This window comes from Centropristis striata, chromosome 8 (assembly GCF_030273125.1).
Source record: "Centropristis striata isolate RG_2023a ecotype Rhode Island chromosome 8, C.striata_1.0, whole genome shotgun sequence".
Classification (NCBI taxonomy): Eukaryota; Metazoa; Chordata; class Actinopteri; order Perciformes; family Serranidae; genus Centropristis; species Centropristis striata.
Window position 1 is genome coordinate 438,014 of NC_081524.1, and position 14,963 is coordinate 452,976.

At 49.1% G+C, this 14,963-nt stretch overlaps 1 protein-coding gene across 1 annotated transcript in view; it reads right to left on the minus strand.

Moving 5' to 3' along the window:
- Positions 1–2,731: 2,731 nt before the first annotated feature.
- The window catches only part of thbs3a (thrombospondin 3a), a 32,749-nt gene continuing 20,517 nt past the window's right edge, over positions 2,732–14,963 (minus strand). Inside the window, 12 exon segments of the mRNA XM_059339943.1 lie at positions 2,732–3,002; positions 3,129–3,268; positions 6,297–6,469; positions 7,486–7,682; positions 8,354–8,402; positions 8,501–8,679; positions 10,239–10,420; positions 10,510–10,562; positions 11,078–11,196; positions 11,310–11,469; positions 11,763–11,870; positions 11,989–12,099. Coding sequence (XP_059195926.1) covers positions 2,941–3,002; positions 3,129–3,268; positions 6,297–6,469; positions 7,486–7,682; positions 8,354–8,402; positions 8,501–8,679; positions 10,239–10,420; positions 10,510–10,562; positions 11,078–11,196; positions 11,310–11,469; positions 11,763–11,870; positions 11,989–12,099 — 1,533 coding nt within the window. The 3' untranslated portion in view covers positions 2,732–2,940.

A 14,963-nucleotide genomic window follows, 5' to 3' on the forward strand; every position in this document is an offset into this window, starting at 1 on the left:
ATAGTAATAATAATATAATAATAATAATAATAGTAATAATAATAATAATAATAATAGTAATAATAATAGTAATAGTAATATTCTATAATGATATGAATATTAACAGCTCTGAGCTGTAGTAGCTGCAGGCGTCCAGCTGGCGGCAGCACTGAGCTGCTGAATCCTGCAGTCATCAAGTTTTAAAGGTGCTGTGGCCCTTTAAGAGCCCCGCGGGGCCCCAACACGCCTCGCTGAGCACATCACTGCCTTTGTTACAGGGGGACAGGACTGAGACCCTCCACAGACCAGAACCCACCGGACCAGACCAGACCAGGACCAGGACCAGGACCAGACCAGGACCAGACCAGGACCAGACCTGGACCAGACCTGGACCAGACCTAGACCAGGACCTGCTGCTCTGTGAGTTCAGTTCTGTTTATTTCTGAGAAACTTTTTGTTTTGATCCGTCAGTAACAGAATAAACTTTATTATTATGGAAACATTTTTACATTATTATTAGTTTGATGTTGTTTCATTTCTGAAAAAAAGGGGAGAAGTTTAAATAATACACCTGATAATTATGTTTTTTTATTCAGAAATATAATTTTAACACATTTGTTGTTTTTCTGAAACAAAAGGCTGAAAACACTGAATCATATCTGTCTTATTTTTGTTAATGTTCTTTATAAACTGAAAGCACTTCTTTCTTTATATATAAATATGTATATTTTTTATTTAAGTTGTTATTCGAGAGTTTAGGAACTTTTTATTTCATCTCTGAGAATCTCTTGATGTCGGGAACACGAGCTGTTTGGTTTCTTCAACACACACAACAAAAAGTATTTAGGAATAATAAATCTGCAAAATGTTCGATTCAGAAACAAACATTTATCAAAAAACTTATTTTCATAACTTCTGTGACAAACAAAGTGTCTGAAAACACAGAACAAATATGATTTATTATTATCAGATTTTTGGTATTAATGAAGAAAAGTGTTGTTGTTGTTGTTTTATAGTGTTGTTAGTAGTTGACTCTGCTCCTGTGTGTGTTTCAGAATGTGTATTGTTTGTTCCCGGGGTCGGGCAGGTCCAGGATGTGGTGCACTGTTGTCCTGTCTCATATCCAATATTGCACTCGTCCCGGCCTCCCCGGCCCCGGGGTCACGACCCCCCCCAACCCCAGGGTCACGACCCTACCCAGGGTCACGACCCCCCCCCCAACCCCAGGGTCACGACCCCCCCCGACCCCAGGGTCACGACCCTACCCAGGGTCATGACCCCACCCAACCCCAGGGTCACGACCCTACCCAGGGTCACGACCCCCCCCGACCCCGGGGTCACGACCCCCCCCAACCCCAGGGTCACGACCCTACCCAGGGTCACGACCCCCCCCCAACCCCAGGGTCACGACCCCCCCCGACCCCAGGGTCACGACCCTACCCAGGGTCACGACCCCCCCCCAACCCCAGGGTCACGACCCTACCCAGGGTCACGACCCCGCCCGACCCCGGGGTCACGACCCTACCCAGAATCACGACCCCGCCCGACCCCGGGGTCATGACCCCGCCCGACCCCCCCCAACCCCAGGGTCACGACCACCCCGGCCCCGGGTCACGACCCCCCCCCCCCCCGACCCCGGGTCACGACCCCACGGTCGCTAAGCAACTTTCAGAATTCCTCCTACAGAACAATCTTCTTGATCCAAATCAATCTGGTTTCTAGAGCGGTCACTCAACAGAAACTGCTCTGTTGTCTGTGACAGAAGCCTTAAAAGAAGCAAGAACAGCAGCAAAGTCCTCAGTTCTCATTCTGCTTGACTTGTCAGCTGGTTGGACTCAGTTACCCATCATCCTCCTCTCTACTCCCTCTGGCTCGGCTCTGTCCTGGTTTGATTCCTACCTCAAAGGACGCTCATTCAGTGTATCCTGCCATGGACAGTTGTCTACTTCACCTCTCCACAGGGGTCCCCCAGGGCTCAGTGCTGGGGTTCCTCAGGGCTCAGTGCTGGGGTCCCCCAGGGCTCAGTGCTGGGGTTCCTCAAGGCTCAGTGCTGGGGTCCCCCAGGGCTCAGTGCTGGGGTTCCTCAGGGCTCAGTGCTGGTGTCCCCCAGGGCTCAGTGCTGGGGTCCCCCAGGGCTCAGTGCTGGGGTCCCCCGGGCTCAGTGCTGGGGTTCCTCAGGGCTCAGTGCTGGGGTTCCCCAGGGCTCAGTGCTGGGGTTCCTCAGGGCTTGGTGCTGGTGTCCCCCAGGGCTCAGTGCTGGGACCCCTGCTATTCTCTATCTACACCACCTCTCTGGGTGAGGTTATCCGCTCACATGGCTTTTCCTACCACTGCTATGCAGACGACACTCAGCTCTATCTGTCATCTCCTCCTGATGACCCATCGGTCTCTGCTCGGGTCTCTGAGCCTCTCAGACATCAACACATGGATGAAGAACATCACCTCCAGCTGAACCTCTCAACAGCTGACCTGCTGGTCCTCCCTGCTAAACCCACAATACACCACAACTCTACTCCTTAAAGATCCTCTCTAGACCTTCATTGGTTCACTAACACCTCTTAGACCACTAGACCTTCATTGTTTGCTTTTTCTTCCTGTAAGTCTCTTTGGATAAAAGCGTTTGCTGAATGACTAAATGTAAATGTAAATGTCACGACCCCCCCGGCCCGGGGTCACGACCCCCCCGGCCCCGGGGTCATGACCCCCCAACAGACGAGGTAACACACATTGTGTGAAATCAGGACAAACAAAGTTGTTGTTGTCAGAAAGTGACTGACGGAGTTTATTCAAACAAACAAACAAAAAAAATTCTGTACATTAATAAAAACAGAAACATGAAGAATATTCCACTGAGACATCTCGTCATCAGCAGCTTAGTAGCTAAAGTGATCCACCTCACACACACACACACACACACACACACACACACAGACACACACACACACACACACACAGGTGTGTTTACACCTGGATGTGCATCATAACTTGTTTGCGGTGAGCCTGGAAGTCCTGAGGCACCGTGTCTGAAATAAACAACAATAATAATGAAGTTAATTACAGTTATTAACCTACTACTTCTTAAAAAATGTTTATTTCCTGTTGAGAGTGTCAGGGGTCAGAGGTCAGGGGTCAGAGGTCAGGGGTCGTACCGTTACACCTGTAGCGCAGGTTGGACCAGATGATGTTCTCCTGAGAGAAACAGAAGACGCCGAGCCGTCCTCCTCTCATCGACGTGTCCACCACCACACCAGAGTCTGCTACCAGACGGGTCCCCTCAAAGAGCTGCACCCTGGGACAGGCAGACAGGTAGGGAGACAGACAGGTAGGGAGACAGACAGGTAGGGAGGGAGACAGGTAGGGAGGGAGACAGGTAGGGAGGGAGACAGGTAGGGAGACAGACAGGTAGGGAGGGAGACAGGTAGGGAGGGAGACAGGTAAGGAGGGAGACAGGTAGGGAGGGAGACAGGTAGGGAGGGAGACAGGTAGGGAGGGAGACAGGTAAGGAGACAGACAGGTAGGGAGACAGACAGGTAGGGAGACAGACAGGCAGGGAGACAGACAGGTAGGGAGACAGACAGGCAGGGAGACAGACAGGCAGGGAGACAGACAGGGAGGGAGGGAGACAGGCAGGGAGACAGACAGGTAGGGAGACAGACAGGTAGGGAGGGAGACAGGTAAGGAGACAGACAGGTAGGGAGGGAGCCAGGTAGGGAGACAGACAGGTAGGGAGGGAGACAGGTAGGGAGACAGACAGGTAGGGAGACAGACAGGCAGGGAGACAGACAGGCAGGGAGACAGACAGGTAGGGAGGGAGACAGGCAGGGAGACAGACAGGTAGGGAGACAGACAGGTAGGGAGACAGACAGGTAGGGAGGGAGACAGGTAAGGAGACAGACAGGTAGGGAGGGAGCCAGGTAGGGAGACAGACAGGTAGGGAGGGAGACAGACAGGGAGACAGACAGGTAGGGAGACAGACAGGTAGGGAGACAGACAGGTAGGGAGGGAGACAGGTAAGGAGACAGACAGGTAGGGAGGGAGCCAGGTAGGGAGACAGACAGGTAGGGAGGGAGACAGGTAGGGAGGGAGACAGGTAAGGAGACAGACAGGCAGGGAGGCAGACAGGTAGGGAGACAGACAGGTAGGGAGACAGACAGGTAGGGAGACAGACAGGCAGGGAGGGAGACAGGCAGGGAGACAGACAGGTAGGGAGACAGCCAGGTAGGGAGACAGACAGGTAGGGAGGGAGACAGGTAGGGAGGGAGACAGGTAAGGAGACAGACAGGTAGGGAGGGAGACAGGTAGGGAGGGAGACAGGTAGGGAGACAGACAGGCAGGGAGGGAGACAGGTAGGGAGGGAGACAGGTAGGGAGGGAGACAGGTAGGGAGACAGACAGGCAGGGAGACAGACAGGTAGGGAGACAGACAGGTAGGGAGGGAGACAGGTAGGGAGACAGACAGGTAGGGAGGGAGACAGGTAGGGAGGGAGACAGGTAGGGAGACAGACAGGTAGGGAGACAGACAGGTAGGGAGACAGACAGGTAGGGAGGGAGACAGGTAGGGAGACAGACAGGTAGGGAGGGAGACAGGTAGGGAGACAGACAGGCAGGGAGACAGACAGGTAGGGAGACAGACAGGTAGGGAGGGAGACAGGTAGGGAGACAGACAGGTAGGGAGACAGACAGGTAGGGAGGGAGACAGGTAGGGAGGGAGACAGGGAGGGAGACCGACAGGGAGGGAGACAGGTAGGGAGGGAGACAGGTAGGGAGACAGACAGGTAGGGAGACAGACAGGCAGGGAGACAGACAGGTAGGGAGACGGACAGGTAGGGAGGGAGACAGGTAGGGAGGGAGACAGGTAGGGAGGGAGGGAGACAGGTAGGGAGGGAGACAGGTAGGGAGGGAGGGAGACAGACAGGTAGGGAGGGAGACAGGTAGGGAGACAGACAGGTAGGGAGACAGAGAATTTAAAATAACTTTCCAGTTTGATTCTGACACAACTTCATTTTATTATTTTTATTATTATTATTATTATTATTATTATTATTATTATTTAAAACATGAGGGAAGAAGAACAATAATTGTAGATTTTTAAACGTCTACTTCTCCGGCATAATTTCACCTAGAGACTCCATTTAAACTTTAAACAGTAGACACAAGTCTTGTGTATCGGTGTATTAATCCACGTTTCCATAGGTCATATAGTTTTTATCAATCCCTGTTCAATGACCATGATCATTTCTGGAGAAATTCTGAGATCAGAGTGTGTGACGTCATCTCTCAGAGTGGAGACGTTCCTCTCTCTGCTCTCATTGGCTGGAATACAAAGGTTCTCTGAGAGAACCAGGACGGACTCCTGTTTTAAAACTGCACGTCTGGAAAATATTTACTGTAGAAACACCAAAATCACATGACAAGGTTGAGGAAGGCCTTGTGACGCTGACGCTCTGGTTTTATTCTGAAAGGAGCTCCTGGTTTTATTCTGAAAGGAGCTCCTGGTTTTATTCTGAAAGGAGCTCTTGGTTTTATTCTGAAAGGAGCTCCTGGTTTTATTCTGATAGGAGCTCCTGGTTTTATTCTGAAAGGAGCTCCTGGTTTTATTCTGAAAGGAGCTCCTGGTTTTATTCTGAAAGGAGCTCCTGGTTTTATTCTGAAAGGAGCTCCTGGTTTTATTCTGATAGGAGCTCCTGGTTTTATTCTGAAAGGAGCTCCTGGTTTTATTCTGAAAGGAGCTCCAGGTGACTCAGAGGAAAGATCTCTTTGTCTCAGTGTTCCTGTGGCCTCTGTCGGCATTGACAACCTCCTGAAGTTGCCGTGGTAACCTCTGAGTGTGTGTGTGTGTGTGTGTGTCTGATCTGCATATCAACGGTTGTCGAGGCAGATTCTTGCCAGAACTGTGGTCGTCATGGAGACGAGTACAATAGTGAACCAGAGGGGGGGGTTAGAGAGTTTAGAGACGCTGCAGAGCTGAGACTACAAGACTACAAGACTAAAATAAGAAAGAAAGAAAGAGTCCTAGTCCAGGCCCTGGTCCTGGTCCTAATCTAAGTCCTGGTCCTAGTCCTGGTCTTAGTCCTAGTCCAGGTCCTGGTCCAGGTCCAGGCCCTGGCCCTGGTCCTAATCTAAGTCCAGGTCCTAGTCCTAGTCTACAAGACTAAAATTCTACAAGAAAGAAAGAAAGAAAGAAAGAAAGAAAGAAAGAAAGAGTCCAGGTCCAGGCCCTGGTCCTGGTCCTAATCTAAGTCCTGGTCCTAGTCCTGATCTTAGTCCTAGTCCAGGTCCTGGTCCAGGTCCAGGTCCTGATCCTGGTCCAGGTCCTACCTGATGTAGCCCACCTGGGGCCGGTGGCTGAGCTTCCAGCGGTAGGAGGTTTTGTCCCTCCAGCCTTCGTTCCTCGGGTCCTTCCAGAGCAGAGTCACCTCCCCGGGCGTGTCCCCGGTGTGCCACAGGGCGTTCCTCAGGAACTCTCCGGGTCCGGTCCGGGACTTCACCGCCTGCAGGACCAGCACCAGAACATTATTATTGATTATTGATCAGAACACAGAACTCTGAATAGACACACTGCCACCTGGTGGCAGCACAGACACACTGCAGGGTCTAATGTATTAATATGTTATAACATATTATAATACATTATTATGTGTTATTATATATTAAAATGCATTATTATATGTTATATATTATTATAGGTTATTAGATGTTATTATATATTAAAATATATGATAACATATGATAATACTTTTAATATATTATAATACATTTTAATATATCATAATATATATTTTTATATGTTATTCAATATTCATTCAAGTAAAGCAGAGACAGCTGCACCTGCAGGACTGGACCAGTAGAGGACACTAGGGGACACTAGGGGACACTAGGGGACACTAGGAGACACTAGGGGACACTAGGAGACACTAGGGGACACTCTGGGACACTAGAGGACACTAGAGGACACTAGGAGACACTCTGGGACACTAGAGGACACTAGAGGACACTAGGAGACACTAGGGGACACTAGGGGACACTAGGGGACACTAGGGGACACTAGGAGACACTAGGGGACACTCTGGGACACTAGAGGACACTCTGGGACACTAGAGGACACTAGAGGACACTAGAGGACACTAGGAGACACTAGGGGACACTAGGGGACACTCGGGGACACTAGAGGACACTAGGGGACACTAGGGGACACTAGGAGACACTAGAGGACACTAGAGGACACTAGGGGACACTCGGGGACACTAGAGGACACTAGGAGACACTAGGGGACACTCTGGGACGCTAGAGGACACTAGAGGACACCCTGAGACACTAGAGGACACTAGAGGACACTAGAGGACACTAGGGGACACTCGGGGACACTAGGGGACACTAGAGGACACTAGGGGACACTAGAGGACACTAGAGGACACTAGGGGACACTAGAGGACACTAGGGGACACTAGAGGACACTAGAGGACACTAGGGGACACTAGGAGACACTAGGGGACACTCGGGGACAGACCTTGAGCTGCAGGGCGGGCTGGGCCAGGGCACTGAAGGGCAGAGACTGCCAGTAGGACTGCTGCGTCTGTTTCCACATCACCACGTAGAAACTGGACGAGTCCTGGTAGCCGAAGATGAATCCGGCGTAGTCGTCGTCGGTTACCGTGTTGACGTGGAACGTTCCCTCGAAGTCGACGCCGTTGAACGCCGTGTAGCCTGAAGACACACGGAGACGCTCAGGTCACCGAGTCTGACCCGGAAAACTAGAGACTAGATCAACGACACATACCTACAGCCAGACCCAGAAAACTAGAGACTAGATCAACGACACGTACCTACAGCCAGACCCGGAAAACTAGAGACTAGATCAACGACACGTACCTACAGCCAGACCCAGAAAACTAGAGACTAGATCAACGACACGTACCTACAGCCAGACCCGGAAAACTAGAGACTAGATCAACGACACGTACCTACAGCCAGACCCGGAAAACTAGAGACTAGATCAACGACACGTACCTACAGCCAGACCCGGAAAACTAGAGACTAGATCAACGACACGTACCTACAGCCAGACCCGGAAAACTAGAGACTAGATCAACGACACGTACCTACAGCCAGACCCAGAAAACTAGAGACTAGATCAACGACACGTACCTACAGCCAGACCCGGAAAACTAGAGACTAGATCAACGACACGTACCTACAGCCAGACCCGGAAAACTAGAGACTAGATCAACGACACGTACCTACAGCCAGACCCGGAAAACTAGAGACTAGATCAACGACACGTACCTACAGCCAGACCCGGAAAACTAGAGACTAGATCAACGACACGTACCTACAGCCAGACCCGGAAAACTAGAGACTAGATCAACGACACGTACCTACAGCCAGACCCGGGTCACTGTTCATCGTCTGGACGATCTCCATACCCTGGAAACACAACAACCATCAGACACAACAACAAACACATCAGACACAACAACAAACACAACAACAACCACGTCAGCCACGTGGTCCTCAGAGGTCACCTGGTTGAGGACCACCCAGGTGGGGTCGATCTGGGCGTCGCCCTCGGGGTCCAGGATCACCGTCTGATAGGCTCTGAAGTCTGTCAGCGTGACCTCAGCGCTCTCTGGACACACGTCAATCAAATCCATCACCGAGTCGTTATCAAAGTCGTTCTCACAGACGTCCCCAACACCGTTCACTGGAGAGACAGACAGGTGGAGACAGACAGACAGACAGACAGACAGACAGACAGGTGGAGACAGACAGACAGACAGACAGACAGACAGGTGGAGACAGACAGACAGACAGACAGACAGACAGGTGGAGACAGACAGACAAACAAACAGACAGACAGACAGACAGACAGACAGATAGACAGGTGGAGACAGACAGACAGACAGACAGACAGGTGGAGACAGACAGACAGACAGACAGACAGACAGACAGACAGACAGGTGGAGACAGACAGACAGACAGACAGACAGACGGAGACAGGCAGACAGACAGACAGGTGGAGACAGACAGACAAATAGACAGACAGACAGACAGGTGTAGACAGACAGACAGACAGACAGACGGAGACAGGCAGACAGACAGACAGGTGGAGACAGACAGACAGGTGGAGAGAGACAGACAGACAGACAGACAGACAGACAGACGGAGAGAGACAGACAGACAGACAGACAGACAGACAGACAGACAGACAGACGGAGAGAGACAGACATATTGTTAGTCTCTCATATTTGTATTTGTTTGTTGTTGTGTTTGTTGTTGTGTTTATTGTTGTGTTTGTTGTTATGTTTATTGTTGTGATTATTTTTGTGTTTGTTGTTGTGTTCATTGTTGTGTTTATTGTTGTGTTTGTTGTTGTGATTATTGTTGTGTTTGTTGTTGTTGATTATGAGTCATTACTGTTGGAGCCTTTCTGGTTGTATTGTCAGATTGTTGGTGTTGTGTTTATTGTTGTGTTTATGTTTGTATGTATTGTTGTGTTCATTGTTGTGTTTATTGTTGTGTTTGTTGTTGTTTATTGTTGTGTTTATGTTTGTGTTTTGTTGTTGTTGTTTATGGGTCGTTAATGTCGAGTCTTTCTGGTTGTAGTGTCAGATTGTTAGTGTTGTGTTTATGTTTGTATGTATTGTTGTGTTTGTTGTTGTTTATTGTTGTTTATTGATGTGATTATTGTTGTGTTTGTTGTTGTGTTCATTGTTGTGTTTATTGTTGTGTTTGTTGTTCTTTATTGTTGTGTTTATGTTTGTATGTATTGTTGTGTTTGTTGTGTTTATTGTTGTGTTCATTGTTGTTTATTGTTGTGTTTGTTGTTGTGTTCATTGTTGTGTTTGTTGTTGTTTATAGTTGTGTTTATGTTTGTGTTTTGTTGTTGTTGTTGTTTATGGGTCGTTACTGTCGAGTCTTTCTGGTTGTAGCGTCAGATTGTTAATGTTGTGTTTATGTTTGTATGTATTGTTGTGTTTGTTGTTGTTTATTGTTGTTTATTTATGTGATTATTGTTGTGTTTGTTGTGGTTTGTTGTTGTGTTCATTGTTGTGTTTGTTGTTGTTCATTGTTGTGTTTATGTTTGTGTTTGTTGTTGTTGTTTATGGGCCGTTACTGTCGGAGTCTTTCTGGTTGTATTGTCAGATTGTTGGTGTTGGTTTATTGTTGTGTTTATGTTTATTGTTGTGTTTATTGTTGTTAGTGTTGTGTTTATTGTTGTGTTTATGTTTGTGTTAATTGTTGTTGTTTGTTGATCGTTACTGTCGGAGTCTTTCTGGTTGGGGTTGACGATGAGTCGGCAGTTGTCGTAGTCGTCGAGGACGCCGTCGTTGTCGTCGTCGTGGTCACAGTCGTCCCCGAGGCCGTCGTTGTCAGAGTCCAGCTGGGAGCTGTTGGGGATGTCGGGACAGTTGTCTCTGCTGTCCTGGAGACCGTCCCCGTCCCTGCAGGAGGACACGACACCAGCAGGCTGAGACAGACTCACAACAACAAAAATAAATAAAACTGAAGGACGGAGGTTTGTTGGACATACGTGTCCTGGTTTGTGTCACACACGTCTCCCACCAGGTCGTTGTCCACGTCCGTCTGAAAGACAGACATAAAGACATCCTGAGTCTCTGACAGTAGAGGACAGTGGGGGACAGTAGAGGACAGTAGAGGACAGTAGGGGACAGTAGAGGACAGTGGAGGACACTAGGGGACAGTAGAGGACATTAGGGGACAGTAGAGGACACTAGAGGACAGTAGGGGACAGTAGAGGACAGTAGGGGACAGTAGAGGACAGTGGGGGACAGTAGAGGACAGTGGAGGACACTAGGGGACAGTAGAGGACACTAGAGGACAGTAGAGAACAGTAGAGGACACTAGGGGACAGTAGAGGACAGTAGACGACACTATGGGACAGTAGAGAACAGTAGAGGACACTAGGGGACAGTAGAGAACAGTTGAGGACAGTAGAGGACACTAGAGGACAGTAGAGAACAGTAGAGGACACTAGGGGACAGTAGAGGACAGTAGACGACACTATGGGACAGTAGAGAACAGTAGAGGACAGTAGAAGACAGAGGACTGGATGGTTCTGTCCTCAGGTTCTTGTGTACCTGCATGGGGTTACTGAGCTCAGGACAGCTGTCACAGGCGTCCCCCACCCCGTCCCTGTCTCTGTCCGTCTGCATCGGGTTCGGCACCTTGGGACAGTTGTCCAGGACGTTGGGAATACCTGAAGACACGGGGACAGACTTCATGTAGACCTGGTCTGACCAGGTTCACGTGTCTCTGTCTGTGCTGACAGGACATGAGGACATGAGGACAGACAGAGTGATGGTCTCTCACCGTCCCCGTCGATGTCCTGGTCGCAGGCGTCCCCCTGCCCGTTGCTGTCCGTGTCCTTCTGGTCACTGTTGGGGACGTTGGGACAGTTATCACAGGCGTCCCCGAACGAGTCGCTGTCCGAGTTCTGCTGGTCCTTGTTAGGGACCAACCGGCAGTTATCCTGAGGGACACCAGAGGACACATGAGGACACATAGGGACACCAGAGGACACATGAGGACACCAGAGGACACATAGGGACACCAGAGGACACATAGGGACACCAGAGGACACATGACGGACACCAGAGGACACATGAGGACACATGAGGACACCAGAGGACACATAGGGACACCAGAGGACACATGAGGACACATAGGGACACCAGAGGACACATAGGGACACCAGAGGACACATAGGGACACCAGAGGACACATGACGGACACCAGAGGACACATGAGGACACAGAGACTGACCTCGACGTTCTTGATTCCGTCCCCGTCGGCGTCCTCGTCACACTGGTCTCCGATCCCGTCGTTGTCGGCGTCCTCCTGTCCAGAGTTCGGCGTGGACACACAGTTGTCCTGGTGGACAGAGACAGACGTCATGTGATTGACGTTTACATCCAATGATGTAATGATGAAGATGCAATAGTAATGATGATGTAATGATGATGTAATGATGATGTAACGATGATGTCACCTGTTTGCAGTGCTTGTCGTTGTCCATGCAGGGCAGCGAGCGGTCAGGATATCCGTCGATGTCCGTGTCCGGTCCACACGTGTTCCCGTTACCAGCCCAGCCCACGTTACACTGCACACACACACACACACACACACACACACACACACACTAATACATTAGTATTGATTACAGTCAGAGACTCCAGCAGGGGGCGCTGACGGCTGCAGAAGCATTTGGCTCCATTCATTTCAATGCAAAATGAGAAAACTTGTCAAACTTGATTTGTTACCTTAGAGTAGACACTCTAAGGTGTGTGTGTGTGTGTGAGTGCGTGTGTGTGTGTGTGTGTGTGTGAGTGTGTGTGTGTGTGTGTGTGAGTGCGTGTGTGTGAGTGTGTGTGTGTGTGTGTGCGTGTGTGTGAGTGCGTGTGTGTGAGTGCGTGTGTGTGTGTGTGTGTGTGTGAGTGTGTGTGTGTGTGTGTGAGTGCGTGTGTGTGAGTGTGTGTGTGTGCGTGTGTGTGAGTGCGTGTGTGTGTGTGAGTGCGTGTGTGTGAGTGCGTGTGTGTGAGTGCGTGTGTGTGTGTGAGTGCGTGTGTGTGTGTGTGTGTGTGTGTGAGTGCGTGTGTGTGCTTGTATTCCTATACTGGTGGGGACATTCATCTGTTTACACAGTCACGCCGTGGGGACCTGAGACACCATGGGGACCAAAATAGAGGTCCCCATGAGGGTTTTTATTTTAAATCAATGCTGGAGTCATTCTAAAGGTGCCTATGTGATTTTTAGCTTTGGCCCATTATTCACCATTTTCCATCTTGACACACACACACAGATTGCTCAGTATCGCCAACTACAGGTCCCGAGCTGGTACTGCACGTACTGATTCTCACACACACCACTACCATATATGGTCAGTACCGCCCCTTTTTGGTCCCCATAAAGCAGGTATTCAAAAACAAATAACTTTTATCAGTGTAAATCAATAATTAGGCTATTGGAGGCATTTATTTGCAGCAGATGTCAACTACAGTGCTAAGGACTTGTGCAGGGAAGCAAAGTCAAACAAAAATAAAAAGAATAAAGAAAGCTAAGTCATATAATAACAAGTAGACAACCAGTAAATATATTTCCTCTGATTAGTTGACAGGATAAATAGTAAACTTTGACTGACTACAGAGACCTAGTGGGTAAGAGAGCTAGTTAGCCCCCACTACTGAACTAGTTAGCTCCCCACTGACAAGTTCACCTTATTTAAAATGTCTAAAAATATAATGGGAAGGACTATATATTATATATGTAGCGTGCTTTATCACCATAGGCAGATTACTTTGGCTGAGAATTTTCTTAATGTGTGTGTGGGGATTTGTACTGCAGCCTGATTGCTGGGCCTCTACAGCATGACCACCCTACATCCCCCTGGATGTCCTCAATGTGAAACTGTTGAAAAGATTGCAAAGTCAAACCTCCAGACAGGGTGGGGCTCTGGGCTGACCTCTGAGTCTGCCTCAGGACTGCCGCTGGAGGATGGAGGAGTGAGGATGGAGGACAGAGGATGGAAGATGGGGGGGTGGATGGAGGAGGGAGGATGAGGATAGGGGAGGATGGAGAAGGGATATCGGAGGAGCTATGCACAGGATTCAGGAGAGCATCCTTTGTGGAAGTCTTTTACCGGTGACCCTGCCCCCTGACTGGATATCCGTTATTGAAGAGACGCTGCAGCTGATCGGACTGATTTTATACATCATAACATCACTGGGACCCAGCATTGAAAATGATTTTCTTAAGGAGTATGTCAAGTCAGTCGGGTGAAATCCAGCGAAAGGAAAGAACCCATAGCTTGCAGGGTATCAGCACCCCTGGTGTAGAGGTAAGTCCTAGCACTGAGGAGGGTAGAGAGGCCAGCCAGCCAAAGAGAGAGAAGATTAGAGCACAGAAACCTAGAGTTAAGTGGCCACGGGTGGCCAAAACTAAGAAGTGGGAAGATATCAGCAGTGACTTGGTTAGAGTGTTAGATAAGCTTAAAGGAACGGAGAGGAAGTTAGACAAGATGGGAGATGTCATCTATGATCATAGTGCAGAGAGGTTTGACGCTTTTGAGAAAAGAAAGAAGCATGAGGTTGAAGTAGTTTAAATCCAGGCGCCAACAAGAGATGGATAGACTTATTCGGGAGAGGAGACAGCTTAAGAAGCAGTGGAGGAAGGGCAGAGAGGATGAGAAGGAGGGAATAAATTGGTTTACAGGCAGATGTCAAAGATTGGTTGAGGGATTCAGGTTTGTGAAGATGTTGTTTAATAAGGAGAACGGTAGCCTTGCATCTAAGTAGGAGCTTGAAGGTTATTTGGAGGGAGTGCACAAAGATAAGGAAAGGTTTAGAGAGCTACCACTCCCCCCTGATATGCCACCTATTGGTGAGATAGACAGCCAGTGTGATGTTAGCCCACCAAGACGGAAAGACGTTCAGGAGATAGTAAGGCGTGGAAGGGCCTCTTCAGCCCCTGGGCCGAATGGAGTCCCCTACCGGTCTGTGCCAGATGTGTTGTTGTATTTGTGGAAGCTGATGAAGATAGTGTGGAAGAAGCAGGTTATACCTAAGGCATGGTGTAGAGAAGGGGGAATCTTCATTCCTAAAGAAAGGGAGTCTGAAGAGATAAGTCAATTTAGACCTATTAGCCTACTTAATGTTGAGGGGAAGATTTTCTATCGTGATGTAGCACAGAGGTTGTCTAGCTACCTAGAAAAGAATAGGCTGATTGACACTTCGGTGCAAAAGGCTGGAATCCCAGGATCCTCCAGGTGCTTAGAGCACACCAGCATGGCACCAGATCCAGTCAGCTAGGCATGAGAAGAGAGACCTGTATGTGGTTTTCCTGGACCTGGCAAATGCTTTCGGGTCAATGCCACATAGTCTGATATGGTAGGTCTTTGATTTCTTTAAAGTACCATATAGTATAAAGAGTTTAGTTAGAGCTTACTTTGTAGATTTGCAACTCTGTTTT